The sequence below is a fragment of the Ptiloglossa arizonensis genome, chromosome 6 (assembly GCF_051014685.1).
Source record: "Ptiloglossa arizonensis isolate GNS036 chromosome 6, iyPtiAriz1_principal, whole genome shotgun sequence".
Taxonomy (NCBI): Eukaryota; Metazoa; Arthropoda; class Insecta; order Hymenoptera; family Colletidae; genus Ptiloglossa; species Ptiloglossa arizonensis.
In genome coordinates, this window is record NC_135053.1 from 19,158,907 (window position 1) to 19,173,505 (window position 14,599).

A 14,599-nucleotide genomic window follows, 5' to 3' on the forward strand; every position below is an offset into this window, starting at 1 on the left:
GCAATACGTTAAAGCCTACTAACATCGTCCGCGTAGATACATACATACAAATTTGTATAATACATAAAAGCGTATTAAATAATTTCATGCATTGACGTACACAAGGTATCTAAAAACATTGTATTATTACACAACCTTGTAACATTAGAATTTGTAAACATTCAACCATTTCTAGTATACAAATCGTAAAGTTCTGTATCCTACAACAGTACTCAGTGCTAATATCGGTAATCAACATCAAGCGTTACGAATTACGCTTTCCTGGGACTTCACAAAGATTGTATCATTCTTGTTTACTTATTAATCGTTGATCGATTCTATAAGAATGCTACCGAAAGGGGGGGAAAATATGGAAGAAGTGACTGTACCTACGAAGGAAAATAGTGATAATGTAATTCTCAGAAATCGAAAAACAAAGCAAAGCTACGGAATATATATTTATAAAATTTTGCAACAAATTCATTCTCAAATGGAAATATCAAATAAAACCAAATCATTCTAAACAATTATATGAACGATATGTTTAATCGTCTCGTTATCGAATCAAGGCAGTTAATGATATACAAAAAACATACAATATTAACAGCCCACGACATACAGACTGCTGTAAAATTGATTCTACCTAGTGAGTTGGGAAAATATGCGATGAGTGAAGGTACCAAAGCTATTATGACATATAATGACAACAAATCAAGTGATAATGAAAAACTTAGTAAAAAATAAAAAATATAGTCAATCTTATTATAAAAATAATGGAAAAAATAGTGTTGAGCATTCTCTTTATGTTATTCAATTTTTTTTGAAACTACTACATTTTGAACGGAATAAAATGTCTTTTGTTCAGTTGTTACATTGTGTGGTTTAAAAAAATCCAATAAATTTTTTTCACTTGCACATTTGATCTGACCAAACGTGTTACTCAATCTTCTACTTTAAGAGGAAATTCTGTTGTTGTCTTAAGAAATATTCGAAAAAAATTAATACTAAAAAGTATCTAATAATAAAATTTGCTAAATGTTAACTATTCTATGTAAAATATGTTAACATTTACAATTACTTTAGAATAATTGATATAATGCACGGTGTGTGGGCAACTATTACTCCGAACCAATCAGAGAGGAGCTCGCTGCCTATTGGTCGGACGTGGCTACGACGGAGGGTATATATACGCAGCCGAAGAGGTCCAAAATTAAAATCCTTTTACGTGTCGAGACCGAAGGTTTCAGTGTGATCGAATTTTTGTTTGTCAACGTACGCACAAGATGTCTGGCCGTGGTAAGGGAGGAAAGGCGAAAGGAAAGTCGAAGTCTCGATCGAATAGAGCTGGATTACAATTTCCTGTTGGACGAATCCATAGACTGCTGAGGAAAGGAAACTATGCAGAACGAGTTGGAGCTGGAGCTCCGGTATACTTGGCTGCCGTCATGGAGTACTTAGCTGCCGAAGTTTTGGAATTGGCGGGAAACGCAGCACGAGACAACAAGAAAACTAGAATTATTCCACGACATTTACAACTTGCAATCCGGAATGATGAAGAATTGAACAAACTTCTATCTGGTGTTACAATTGCACAAGGAGGAGTTCTTCCTAACATTCAAGCAGTACTTTTACCGAAGAAGACAGAAAAAAAAGCTTAGAGTTTTAAAAACAACCGAACAACAAAATGGCCCTTTTCAGGGCCACAAATATCTTGAAAACAGAGGAACACAACGGTTTTCCAATTATGAATATTAATTTTAATGATAAAAGTACAACAGGAAATTTTATCTCTACATACTATCATAAACAATGCGAATTAATAGTAAAGTTAGCTTTTATCTTAGAATTAAATTTTCCGAAATAATTTTACTTGATAATTTCATAGAAAACAAATGCAACAATTTTTTTGATAAAATTGACATTACGTTTATTCTGAAACTCCGATAGTTATAGTGAAGTATTTTATTCTAAAACTATTTTTATTCATTGATGCACATTTTAAGTAAATATAAATATTTGATGGAACAAATAGTGGTTTCGTAAAAAAATATAGGATGCCAACAATTCAGGAACCATCTGGAGGGATTCTTTTTAGATACTAAAACTTCAGGACTTGCCTCCTAAAACGAACAATAAGCAGCAAACAATTTTTTAGAAAAGACCAAACCTATTTAACAATTCATATCCAACAAGCATATCGTTTAAAAAATCACTTAAAACTGACTTAAAAATGTTATGTTTGTTCCACCAACTATACACCGGGTAGCGTCAATTTCTACCGTTTGAGAGAAATACAGCACATCACACATTCCCTTCTCCTTCATAACAGGCTTTCAGTTGTTGCACGATTGTAATGATAGATGGCGTTTACAGAATCAGTCATTGATCGACTGATAGAGCTATTTAAACTTATCCGACAGTTGACTCACAATTGACGAGTCATATAAATCACTATAAAATAATCCTTTAATAATTGCGTCGCAAAATTTAAAGTTTATAATAAATTATCGATTTAATAAACATATTATTTTTAATTAAAAGTCTCTTATTACATACATATTTTACAGTATTTTAAGATTGCCCGTACACAATCGTAGTTTGCAAAAATATTAGCCAGAAAAATGATCGACCAAATCCGTGGATAAGCCTCTAATCATTTTCTGAGTATACGAACCGTTTAAAGCAGATGTTACAATCACTCACTAATGAAAATAAAAATTTTTATATTTTTCATTATATGTACTTTTATAAAAGTATTACCAATGAAACGATGAAATTTTCCCAATGAAAATGTATCTAGATGAAAACTTATTGGAAAACCTCATCATTTGACAATACACATGAAAGTACGACAATTAAATTTCGAAAATACAAGTTTTTGTACGTACAATGTAAATACTTTGACCAAACACATGATGCTACATTTCTGCAGGTCTGAATTTTCCCGCTTCGTAAGAAAGTCACCGACTCCGGACTAACCAAATTATGTAGAAGAAATTTTATTCAATTAACAAAAAGAAATAGAATTGATGTGCCAAGTCCACGTGTAGTAGGATATGGTATCCTATATAATAATTTGTTTAATTTGTAAGTAATAAGTAATTATACAGAAACCTTGTTAGGACGTTTTCCTTTTCATTGCTGAATAATATTATCTCATAGTTCAGAAAGCGTACACTTGAAAACCTTGGGAAAGAAACATTTAGACCATTTATGTGCAAGATTTATTTGATTTCCATAACTCGAAGTTCGCTTTGTACATCTATTTTTCTGGACACTATCACAAACTATATAAGAGACTATGACCAAGAAAAACCCCAAAATGGTTAAAACATTTTATTTTATTTACTTCCTTTTTTTAATTGTAAATATTATATTTGTTTAATTAAACGTATGTATCTCTTCGCTAATGATATTATTTTCCAATTTACGTCAAACAATAGAGCAATTTTGAACAAGTAAAATTTTGTTAATAGCACACAACTGTATATATGAGAACGTATCTAGATATGATTACTATTATTTATATAACGCGCGATGAAAAATGGATTTATTAAGTTTAATTACTTATCTCTAAACTGAAACCTTGAATTACGAAATAACAAGATTCATTTGTTTGATTGCGAGAAATTTATAAGCTACCGCTTGCTAATACTTTTAAGACACCATGTGTATTTAAATGAATGTTCTACTTTGCCTACGTCTAATACTCTTTCAGTAATTTAAGTGTAGGCTTAAATAATTCGAGGCAGCTTAATTTATCACAGTTAATTTCATTCTATGTGACTACATCAACAGAAAAGAACGACAGCAATTAGTTGTAACTTTTTCTTACATAGCATATAACCTGTATATCGTATATCTTTAAAAGATTTTATTTCTCACAATTAATTTCTTATTTCCATTTAATATATAACAAAAATATTTTATCAAACAATCACATTTGTATGTATGTACGTATGTATAAGCAAGTAGTATATAATGTAAATTATTCTGCGTTGGCAAATAAATTCAAATAAATTCAAATAAATTTGAGATACTAAAGAATAAACAAGAACAGTGTTATGAAAATAGTAAACTATTACAGGAACTCAACTCAGCTTACATAGGTATAAACGCAGTGTCGTGTTCAATAAAACATAGACAAATCTTTGAACGAAAGTGTAATGCAACAATTTCTCATTTCTATAAAAATTTATAGCTTTTTATTAAGGAAATATATTATAAGAAACAATATTAATTATTGTAAAATTACATCTGTAGAAATGAACAAGAAAAGAATTGAAATTTTGTAAAGCCATTTGTTCTATTCACAATGAATCTGTTGGCAGCGCTGTTCTTAAAAGAGAATTGAACATCCGAATCCGGCTTGAAGTTGCGTGTACTGGTATGTATGGACGGCAGTTTTGCTAAACGAATGACTGTTATAAAGAAACGATTTTATATGTAATATGAAACGAAGAAAATTAGTTAATCCCTAACCATGCAGTGTCTATAGTTTTGCAGTTTATTTCTTAGTGGTAAGATCAAAATCTTTTACTGGGTACATCATTTAATTTTAATGTATATAACCTTCCTTGTCAATATGTAATGTGTTAACTTTATAACATCGAAAGTTTACAATATAGAATTGTAGCTCTTCTCTTCATGTATATATAAAATAAAATAAAGATATCCCTACCTGAGTTTTATATTGTAATATATATTTATTCAGTACTTTGCTTTTTTTACATTAAGAATTACAATCGTTTTTTAATATAATTTCGTCAGTAACATGATGATAACAATTCAGTCTAAGTGTTTAATATATATATATTATTTCATAGAAATATAGACAAAAATTTGTAACATTATTAAGATTACTTGCAATATAAAAAAAGTTAATTTTGTTATTATTTTATTGGAAATATTATATATTTTTGTTACAGATAACAGCCTAACATAAATAGAATCTTTTTAACAAGACGGCATGTTCGTAAAAGCTTGGTTGCGAATTCTCACGGGGGATGAATGAGGAAGAATTATTGAAACGGTCTGCTGCAGAGCGAGATAGAATATTTAGCTGCTATGACCGTGGTAGAGAAAATGGAGCCGAAATTGATCCATGGGAAGATCCTACTTACGAAATATATCATATCACGGACAGATATGGATTTATACAGTAATGAGTATAGTAATGTTCTTAATAAATATTGCAATTATTTTTTATTATATTAACATTTGTATTCTAGTGACAAACGTTTACCACAGAAACCAGACCCAAATGAAATCAAGACTAATCGCGTGGAAATGGAAAGATTAAAAAAATGGGAAAAAATGACAAAACAATGGGACAGTTCCTCAACTAAAGAGAAATTGCGGCGTAGAATATATAAAGGAATTCCTGATAGATTTCGTGGTCAAGTTTGGTCGCTACTTTTGGGTATTAAAAATTTGAAGAAAGAACAAGCCGGTAAATATGAAGAGATGTTGAATCTTGCTCGTCAGTGGTCTACTGAAATAAGACAGATTGATGCTGATGTGGCTAGACAATATAGAGATCATGCTGATTATAGGTATGTACATTATATTTAGAATTTGCTGAAGCTCTATTGAATGATGTTATGTTTTAGTACATATTTGATATATTTATATTTTTATTTACATTCAACAGAAACAGATATAGTTTAAAACAACGATCCATGTTTTATGTCCTGGCTGCCTATAGTATGTACAATATGGAAGTGGGTTATTGTCAAGGGATGTCTGTATTAGCTGGATTACTTCTGTTATATATGGATGAGGAAGATGCATTTTGGGGTCTTTCTGTGTTGCTTGCAGATAAAAAATACACAATGCATGGTCTGAGCTTGTTTATAAATTTTAAATTAAGATATCTTTAGATCCTAGTTAAATAGATATATTTCCTTGTAGGATTTTATGTTGATGGATTTCCAAAACTAAATCGTTTTATAGAACATCATGATAAAATTATGAACAAGTGTTTACCAAAATTAAAACAAAAACTTGATAAATGTGGCTGCGATTCTATTCTTTATGCTTTAAAATGGTTCTTTGTTGTTTTCCAAGAAAGGGTAAGGAAATATTCATCTATTTGTTTTGTTAAATCAAGGTAGACTACGTCTTAAAATTTAAAAATACAATAAAATATATACCATATCTAAATGTAATTATTTATTTGGAACAGACACCTGTTAGTCTTGGTCTTCGAATTTGGGATATATTTTTATTAGATGGTGATCGTATTTTACCCGCTGTGGCATATACAATCATGAAAATGCATAAACGTACACTTATGCCAATGGAAAGTCTTGATGAATTTTGTAATTATTTGCAAATTAAATTGGAAAAAGACTTTTGCTTTGACGATGATACAGTGATAAATACTGTGGTACATAATATGGATGAACTGAAGCGTATTAAATTAGATTACCCTGGTCCTCCTTTACCACATGAATTACCACGATATCCATTTGGTACATTCAAAGAACCTACATTTGCTAGCAAGGTAATTTGTGTTTATTTAAAGTAGAGGCATCTAAATTAAATTTATGTATCTTTTTTAGAGTAGAGACATCTATATTAAAGAATTAGTATTTCAATCATTAGGTATCGAAAAAAATTACAGTATTTGAGTTTCATTCTTTAATTTTATATGTTTAGGTTGGAAGACGAGCTGAAGAATTTAGTGAAGCACAACATGTAATGCGTGAATCCATAACTCAACGTAGAGACTTGGTGCTCGTCGACGATGGTAGAGAAAGTACAACACCAGTTGAACCAACAGGTTGTGGTCTTGGCGGTGAGTTACAATATAGTGAAAACATAGTACATGGTAATATAAGTACTTGCCTTCTGCATTCTAAACGAGAAAGTATTCTTAAGGACATGGAGAAAGATAAAGACAGAGATTCAAAGATAGATATAATGGTTATATACAATACTAGATTATAAGATACTTCCTAAAAATAAGGTTCCGATATTAAAACTGTTATGTACGATATTGCTCAATTATTTAAATAGAACATTACAAAGATACTCTATAGAACAGATTTTGAAGTATTATAATCGTTAATATAATCATAAACAATTTTTTAACATTCTTAGCATCATTAAAATGAACCTGTATATGCCTCTAATATTGTACTGAAAGTTTTCCTTAATAGTTTTCGTATAAAATAGAATAAGAGTAAGAGGCAATAGACTGTGATTATTCTGTAAAACGTACACAGTATTCTTAAGAAATTTCGTATAAAGAAGTATAAGTGGTAAAAATATGTATGAATCTGAAAATCTGATATACTGATGCATGTTATATTTTTGTTACATTACATTAATATTAAACTATGAGAATTACGCCAAATTTTGTTGCCATTAATTAATTACAATTGAAATCATGGTAATACTCTTCCCATATAAGCAAATCGTTTAACTTGTATATGGATGCATGAAATGTGTTTAAGGATAGAGCCAGTTTTAAGTTGAATGTATTACACTTATTATGCGAAACTATTTTGTGAAAACATGTTTGTCCCACTATTCTATGACAGTATAATAAAAATTGAATATATGTGCAGGAAGCAAATTCTCATTTGATCCAAGCCTCGATGATGGAGCCTCTCCCAATGGCTCACGCCGGTCATTGGCAGACACATCTGTTACCTCAACAGCCGACCTTTCCGTATTTAGTTCGGCAACACGGTCTCAAGCGTTAGACAATAGTCTCGATACTCAAAGTAATATTTCTAATGCTAGCTCAGGTAGCGGTGGTTTGCCTACACCAAGAGCAACGCCTCATCAACCGAGTCCAGATGTTTTACGAATTTATGTACCATATACTTCACCTATGACTGGATCATATAAAGACGATCTTCCACGTACACTCCCACGGTCATTAGAAACTAATCGAATCCGCATACGAGTCGACCCTGATCAGACACCAGTAGTAGAGAATCTAAAACCATTTTCATTAGAGGCTCCGGAAGTTGAATTAGACTTAAAATAATCTGTTCATTCAGTAGGCATATAATTCATGTGCAAAAACAATTCATGACATTACAGTTAGTATTAAACACAGATTTAGACAAACGAAACTCTAAATCTACATTGTACCATACACAGAAAAGTGATAGTCAAAATGGTAATTACGATAGAAACGATAATAAACAATGTTCATTAAATTAGTGTGCACATATGTATGTATGATTGCCTTTTCTTTAAAGGGCCAATTATAGAATCAAGGTAAAAGCGATGTATCATGATATTTCTCGTTCAAACATAAGTTAGTGTATATTATAAGCACTATTTAGTCACGAATTACTATAACAATTCGTGTTTGACGAAAATTACTCTTACACGTTCTCTATGGCCTAATTTACGTTCGTAGTCAAACACAAACAATTTAAATATATGCAGTAGAGAATTACAATTTTCAGTCTGTTGTTTCTAATTAACAATCAACGAGATCTTCAATAATGAAATTGTATCTATATTTCCTATCAAATAATTTTAAAGATAACTGCCTAATATTTGTCATGTGTCAAGTTATAGAATAATAAGATGATGGAACTTTATGCAGTATAAAAACGAATTATGTATTAAACTTAATTGTAATATTTAGTAAAATGTCTTAGATAACGAAATTTCGAACTATTATACGAATATTAATACATACATAAGGCATTGCAACAACATTATGAATAAGAATATAAACTTTAAGCATAATGTATAGATAATTTCTGTAAAGTATGTGTTTTTTAAATCTCTCCAGCTAACAAACGTTATACAAAATATTTTGAAATGTACTAAAAATTGGCCATTATACGCGTATACAAATATGAATCAATTTTTCATAGTAAATATAATATTAAAAATAATATTTTTGTTACAATATAATAAGCATATAGAATTCTTTGAATAATCATTATTATATTTTCAATATTGTGTATATTTCTCTGAAAATTTCTATAACTATTGCATATGTCATAAAAGAATAAACATAAAGTTCCATACTCTAAAAAAATATTTAACAAGTTAAAAACTTTGCATTGTAGATATCTATAATACAACAAGTAGAAAAAAATTGTCTCGAAAAAAGTTATTCTTTGAGTAAACATAAATAGATGAAAATCGAAATAGTAATGCTTTTGGAAATTAATATTCTGTGGATTTAAAAAGCAGCATATTCAGGACTATTATATCACAAAATTTTAGAATATTCAGAAATTTCTATTTAATTTTGTCAGAATATTTGAAATTATTTATTATAGAATTTTGAAATAGTGTCAATGGATTAGAATTTTTATATTATCAATTATTCCAAGAAAGTTAGACTTTGTAGATTAGACGATTTGTTAATCACTTATTTCGGGAACAAGTATAAGTTGGTGACATAATTTAATACAATTTTGATATGGTAAAATTAAAAATTTTAGTTGATAGATTATTATAAGGTAATTATCATATTCTCCAAAAAGTTACATTCTGTATGTATGTTAAGTATTATACTGCCACAGTACTATTAATACTTTATTTATTTTAAGTTTCGTTTTTTTTCTTTTATAAGGATGACAGATATACTATTGTATATACATAATATTTAAAAAAAGGAACCTTTTATTACATTGTATTTGAAAGAGGTTCCTAAATAAAAAACTTGCAAGGTATTTGTCTGAATCTTTCCCATGGAATGTGAATATTCAAGTCTTTTAATATGCTGCATATTTATTGTTTAAATGTACAAAAACATGCTTTAGATAAATGTAACTACAATCGAAATATGCTTAATTCATTGGTTCTGTACAACATTCCTGGATATACAGTATTCCTCGATGTATATAGAATACGAAACTCATAGGTATCAATCTGACAGCAATCACTTATTACATCTAATAGCATAAGGGTAATATTTGTTAAATAAATATTAAATGTTAATGGTTTGAATCTTTATTGTATTGTAAAGGAAATCAAACAAATGATGTACAGTTCTATGGTAATCCTTGTCTGAGATTGCATGACACTAAATTATCAGGTACTTGACACGAAGTAGACTATTATAGTTATAAATACAACATGGAATTGTATAGGTATGCGAAAATCGTAAATTTATTTAAAAAAATTACATTCCTTTATTTCACATTAAAATTACAAAAAATGCGTTAGTTGTTCACTAATATTTAAGCTTATCTGCATTTTAGTTTCCGTGTTTACATAAACTACTTTTATACATTAAATTAAAAATAAGTCATGGAATTTTGCCAATAAAATAAACATCGCAAATGCTCCTGCGTTTTTTATTAGTTGATATTAATCATGCAAAATATAATACTTTTGAATTATGCATATTTAGGTTTTTTCTATTGTATACATAGAATACCATACATTGTTTTATTTTTAATTTATGAAAATCATTTTTTAAGATTTTTTTTTATAAATCCATGTACTGTAATGTTAGAGTGACCATTCATTTTAATACATAAATGAATTTATATAACTGAAAACGATGAAAAGGAGCATAATTTTATGAACATGTAAATGAAAAATTAATGGATTTAATAGCAAAAGTAATGCCTAAAACAAAGAAATTAGACTTTAGAAAACTAAAAATATCGTGTAATTTCCAAACTGTTATAGCTAGTATGTAAACTATATATTGTGCTTAATAATTCATATCACTTGTACTCTTTAAGTGATAATTCAATTTAAATTGGAGTATGGTAAAGTAATTTTATATTATTAGTAGTAAAATATTGCAATGCCTCTATTAAGTTACACACGAAGCAACACTACATACATTCACAAGCTTTCAGTACAGATTTCCTTATTTAAATATATTTTAAAATAGAAAAATATGTGTTAAAAGCACGTTGATTGTTTTGTTTATTATTTAAATTCGTCTTGTCGCACTATATGAATAAATTGAAGTTCAAATGTAATACCTGACGAAACATCTATGTAATATTTAAAATTGTAGTTCAAGTGAATATTTTTTTTATACCAGAATTAAAACTACGTAATATAGTATAGGCTTCTGTGTATTCATAGGATATTTAGAAAGACAGGTACAATCTAATAATGCAATACTCGTATAACATTTTGATGCCTGATAAACCTTGTTGTAAATGATTGAAACCATCGAAATAATAAACAATAAAGAATACAAATTAAATAGTTGTTTCTTTTTAGAAATATTGTTTCATTGTACAATATTAATTCAATTTTTTTTCGAATATTTTCAGATTTTGAAATTAAAATTTTTGAGAGACTTAGTGAGTACTTTTTTCATTAATTTTAAAGTAATTGTTAGATTTATATCCTAACAATCATACATACATTTATCACAGATGTATTTAACTATAGTTATTAATAGTAAATATGATTCATTGAAAAATGAAAGTTTTCACTAAATTATGCTTACATGTATAATTGAATTGTTCTTGTACTTCAAATTTTCACATTTATGTCTATACATGTATATATTCACAATATATTAATATATCAATTTTACTTTGTATGAAATTAGAGAGAGATCTCAAAAATCGTACAGATTTTAACACTAATTTATACACTTTACCTAATTTATTTTGTAATTTCAAAAGATATTAATTTTATTTTATTGTAGCATAAACAAGGCACTCAAGTTTGAGTCAAATTTGTAATCTTTGTTCTTCAAACAATTTAAACAAAAATATTGCATACAAAAAGGAATGTGAATTACTGAAATAATAATAAACTGTATGTAGTAATACTTGTATGTACTAAATGTGAATGTATATAGTGCAATATTATTTTGTATACTACATCAAAAGTTCTACAATTGTATTTATTTATAGAAAAAATTGTGTTCAACTTTCAATATAAAATGTATTATTTAATGGTATATAAAACCAAAGAAAGAAGTCTGTAATCAATATTAAATGCAACAAAAATTATAATCAATTTTTAGAAATATATAAATGCAATATATATTATATCACTAAATTTACCAGACAAAAAATATGTAGTGCGGTACTGATTTTACTGTTAGTCTTTCAAATACAAATTAATGCAATGTTATTACTGTGACGCGTTTCGTACATTAAAATTATTTGGCAATAGGCATCATTGTCCCATTTTTCACTACTGAAGGCCCTGTATAATAACGGCATATAAGGCTATTTCCCCTTTTTAATTGATTCGTAGCTGAAAGATGAGACCAGCAATCCTGCCAATTTTTATAAATTGGCATGTGTGGCGGAAGACCAGCAACTAACCTTAATTAACAAAATTCATTGTATTAATATTTCTTCAAATTCTTCTAAAATGTATTATAAATATTAATCACATTTGAAATGAACATACCCACAATTATTAACAGCCATGCAATGTGATACCAGCAAAAATGGATATGTGATTGTTGTTGCTATAAACTTTGGAAACACCTATATATTATATTGTATTCTTTGTATATGTTGTTTTGTACTATTAAAATATTATTTTAATAATTAACATACTTTTATAGAAGAAACAACAACTGGTTTGATATCATTATCAGTCGTAATGTATTTATCAACAATATAAGTAGACGAACTGATTAGTATTAATATAGCAGCATTTCCAATAAGACGAGGTACTAATCCTGCATAGTATCCCATAATTCCATTCTGTTTGTACACTTCCACAAATGATCTGAATAGTCCACTATTAATGCATAAAAGAAATAGCTATAGAAATAATGCATCCATGATTAGTAATGAGTACATGTGCCTCATGTTTTGTAACAAACAATATACTTGTATTTTGTTTCTCTGCCAACAAATTGTGCCATCATCCTCAGTGCAATAACGTCTAATGGATGAGTGACTATAATTGCAATTGTTCTACTAATCAGATCTCGTATAAATTCAAGTACATATTTTCTGCAGCTTTTACTAAAAGGATAATAATAACAGTAACAATAGATTCATATCTAAGTCTTATCTTATCATTTTCAATATCGACTATTCTGACACACATACATACATACCTATCTGCTGCGTCATCATCTACTTCATATATTTCATCATCACAAATTACACATGTAAGTTTACTAAAGGTTTTATCATAAGCAAAATTACTTATGGTAGAGGCACATAATTGTGGAATAAGCCCACGATAGCATCCATGGAATTTATCTACCTTGGCTATATGTCTAGCTGAAAAGTAATAAAGTAACAAAAATATTTTACACAAATTATAAAAAAAAATTATAATATATTATAAATGTTCATTTCTAAGAAAAGGAATCTATAGTTGAAAAAACGTATTGAATAAACTTTTAAAAGCTACTATAATTTAATTTCTAAATATAAATTAAAATAGCTAAAAATTTCACGTTTAATTAAAGAGAATCTAAAATGAAGTATTGATTTCGCGTAGAAAATCACTTACCGTACTGAAAAATGTTAGGCAAAGCTAAAGCCGGCTGTCCGAATAAAGTACTTGTCGGCCGTGGTGGAATTGGTTCATGTCCAATCTGTTATTATAAATTAAAGTTATAAATTTCTAATGAACTTTTACTTTTTAAATAATTTATCGATTGTGTATATTTTACCTGTATTAAAACTTTGGCGTATTCAAATGGATGTGTAACAGTACTTATTAATAGACGCCATCCGATAATAGGTAAATGATTGTCTTCAAGTGGTATCATGTTTAATTAGTTTATTTTGCTTGTGCACCAATTTTTCTGCTGTATTGTTTATTCAAGGATTCTGATTAATAAGTATGGCTAAACTTCAACGTCTGGAACACGATCCTTCTACGAACACAACTCATATTCACTTAATAAGTGATGGCGATACAATATCGATATTTTAAATATCGATACTTTTTCTTGTAAATATCGATATTTTATATACAATATTTTCCAATATCGATACTAGTTCATGTATATCGATATTCGATATAAGTATACATATTCATTCACTTGTAACATAATCGGTCCTAAGAGAAGTGGACCAATCGTGAATTTCTCTTGAATTTTGTGCTAGCATTTGACTGCTGAAGATTTACATTGTACTGGTTCTAATTATCAATAAAAAGTTAGTATGTCATTTTATTTATATAGTTGTGAACTGTTTATCAATGTATCTCTTATGCATTCTTTTCAATTATCTCACTTACCAAACCAATATTTAAATCCTTTAGTTGCTGTTTTCTTTTCAGCTTAGCTAAAAGTAGCTAAATAATTTATTTCTCTCAATTGCTGTTATATACAAACAGTACATTTTTAAATTTTCGATAACATTATAAGTTTTCGATAACAAAATTGCTTACTAAGTATGTAAGTACTTATATTTTAGCATTACCTTACAAAGTGTTTATTTTTTTAGTGTCGCTAAAAAGTGTGTGGACATTTTTTATAAAAATTCCCGACAGGAGGTAAATGCATTTATCATCTTGACATTGCATTTATCCAAAACTGGAAATGAGTTCCTTGCCATAAAGTGAAGGAAGTAATTAAATATTTCAAGTAATCTGTTGTTATAACAGACAAATTATGAACTGTTTCAGATTTGAAACTAATAAAATCTGTTGAACCTCGATGGAATTCCACATATTATATATTGGTATCTGTTACTTTATCCAAAAAAATAAGCTC

General features: G+C 28.4%; 4 protein-coding genes across 5 annotated transcripts; 3 read left to right on the forward strand and 1 right to left on the reverse strand.

The window, feature by feature from the left end:
- Positions 1 to 325: 325 nt before the first annotated feature.
- On the forward strand, positions 326 to 723 carry LOC143148400 (histone H2B, embryonic-like). The gene is made up of 2 exons (XM_076314702.1): positions 326 to 450; positions 549 to 723. The coding sequence occupies exons 1-2, from the start codon at positions 326 to 328 to the stop codon at positions 721 to 723; spliced, it is 300 nt and encodes a 99-aa protein (XP_076170817.1).
- A 480-nt stretch (positions 724 to 1,203) lies between these two features.
- On the forward strand, positions 1,204 to 3,264 carry LOC143147934 (histone H2A). The gene has a single exon (XM_076313685.1). The coding sequence runs from the start codon at positions 1,263 to 1,265 to the stop codon at positions 1,635 to 1,637; it is 375 nt and encodes a 124-aa protein (XP_076169800.1). The 5' UTR covers positions 1,204 to 1,262; the 3' UTR covers positions 1,638 to 3,264.
- Positions 3,265 to 4,356: 1,092 nt separating this feature from the next.
- Rn-tre (Related to the N terminus of tre oncogene) lies at positions 4,357 to 8,661 on the forward strand. Its single transcript, XM_076313717.1, has 8 exons — positions 4,357 to 4,499; positions 4,908 to 5,140; positions 5,211 to 5,534; positions 5,633 to 5,820; positions 5,893 to 6,053; positions 6,167 to 6,487; positions 6,643 to 6,781; positions 7,557 to 8,661. The coding sequence occupies exons 2-8, from the start codon at positions 4,986 to 4,988 to the stop codon at positions 7,982 to 7,984; spliced, it is 1,716 nt and encodes a 571-aa protein (XP_076169832.1). The 5' UTR covers positions 4,357 to 4,499; positions 4,908 to 4,985; the 3' UTR covers positions 7,985 to 8,661.
- Positions 8,662 to 11,978: 3,317 nt separating this feature from the next.
- On the reverse strand, positions 11,979 to 14,512 carry LOC143147924 (mitochondrial carrier homolog 2). Of its 2 annotated transcripts, none has more exons than XM_076313667.1 (7): positions 13,550 to 14,512; positions 13,387 to 13,471; positions 12,983 to 13,151; positions 12,750 to 12,887; positions 12,471 to 12,657; positions 12,319 to 12,398; positions 11,979 to 12,230 (listed from the first exon to the last, which is right to left on the reverse strand). In XM_076313667.1, exons 1-7 carry the CDS (start codon positions 13,646 to 13,648, stop codon positions 12,062 to 12,064), a joined length of 927 nt encoding a protein of 308 aa, XP_076169782.1. In that variant the 5' UTR covers positions 13,649 to 14,512; the 3' UTR covers positions 11,979 to 12,061. The 2 variants fall into 2 exon arrangements, with proteins under 2 accessions (XP_076169782.1, XP_076169783.1); XM_076313668.1 differs by having other exon boundaries at positions 12,319 to 12,386; positions 13,550 to 14,508.
- Between the last annotated feature and the right edge of the window lie 87 nt (positions 14,513 to 14,599).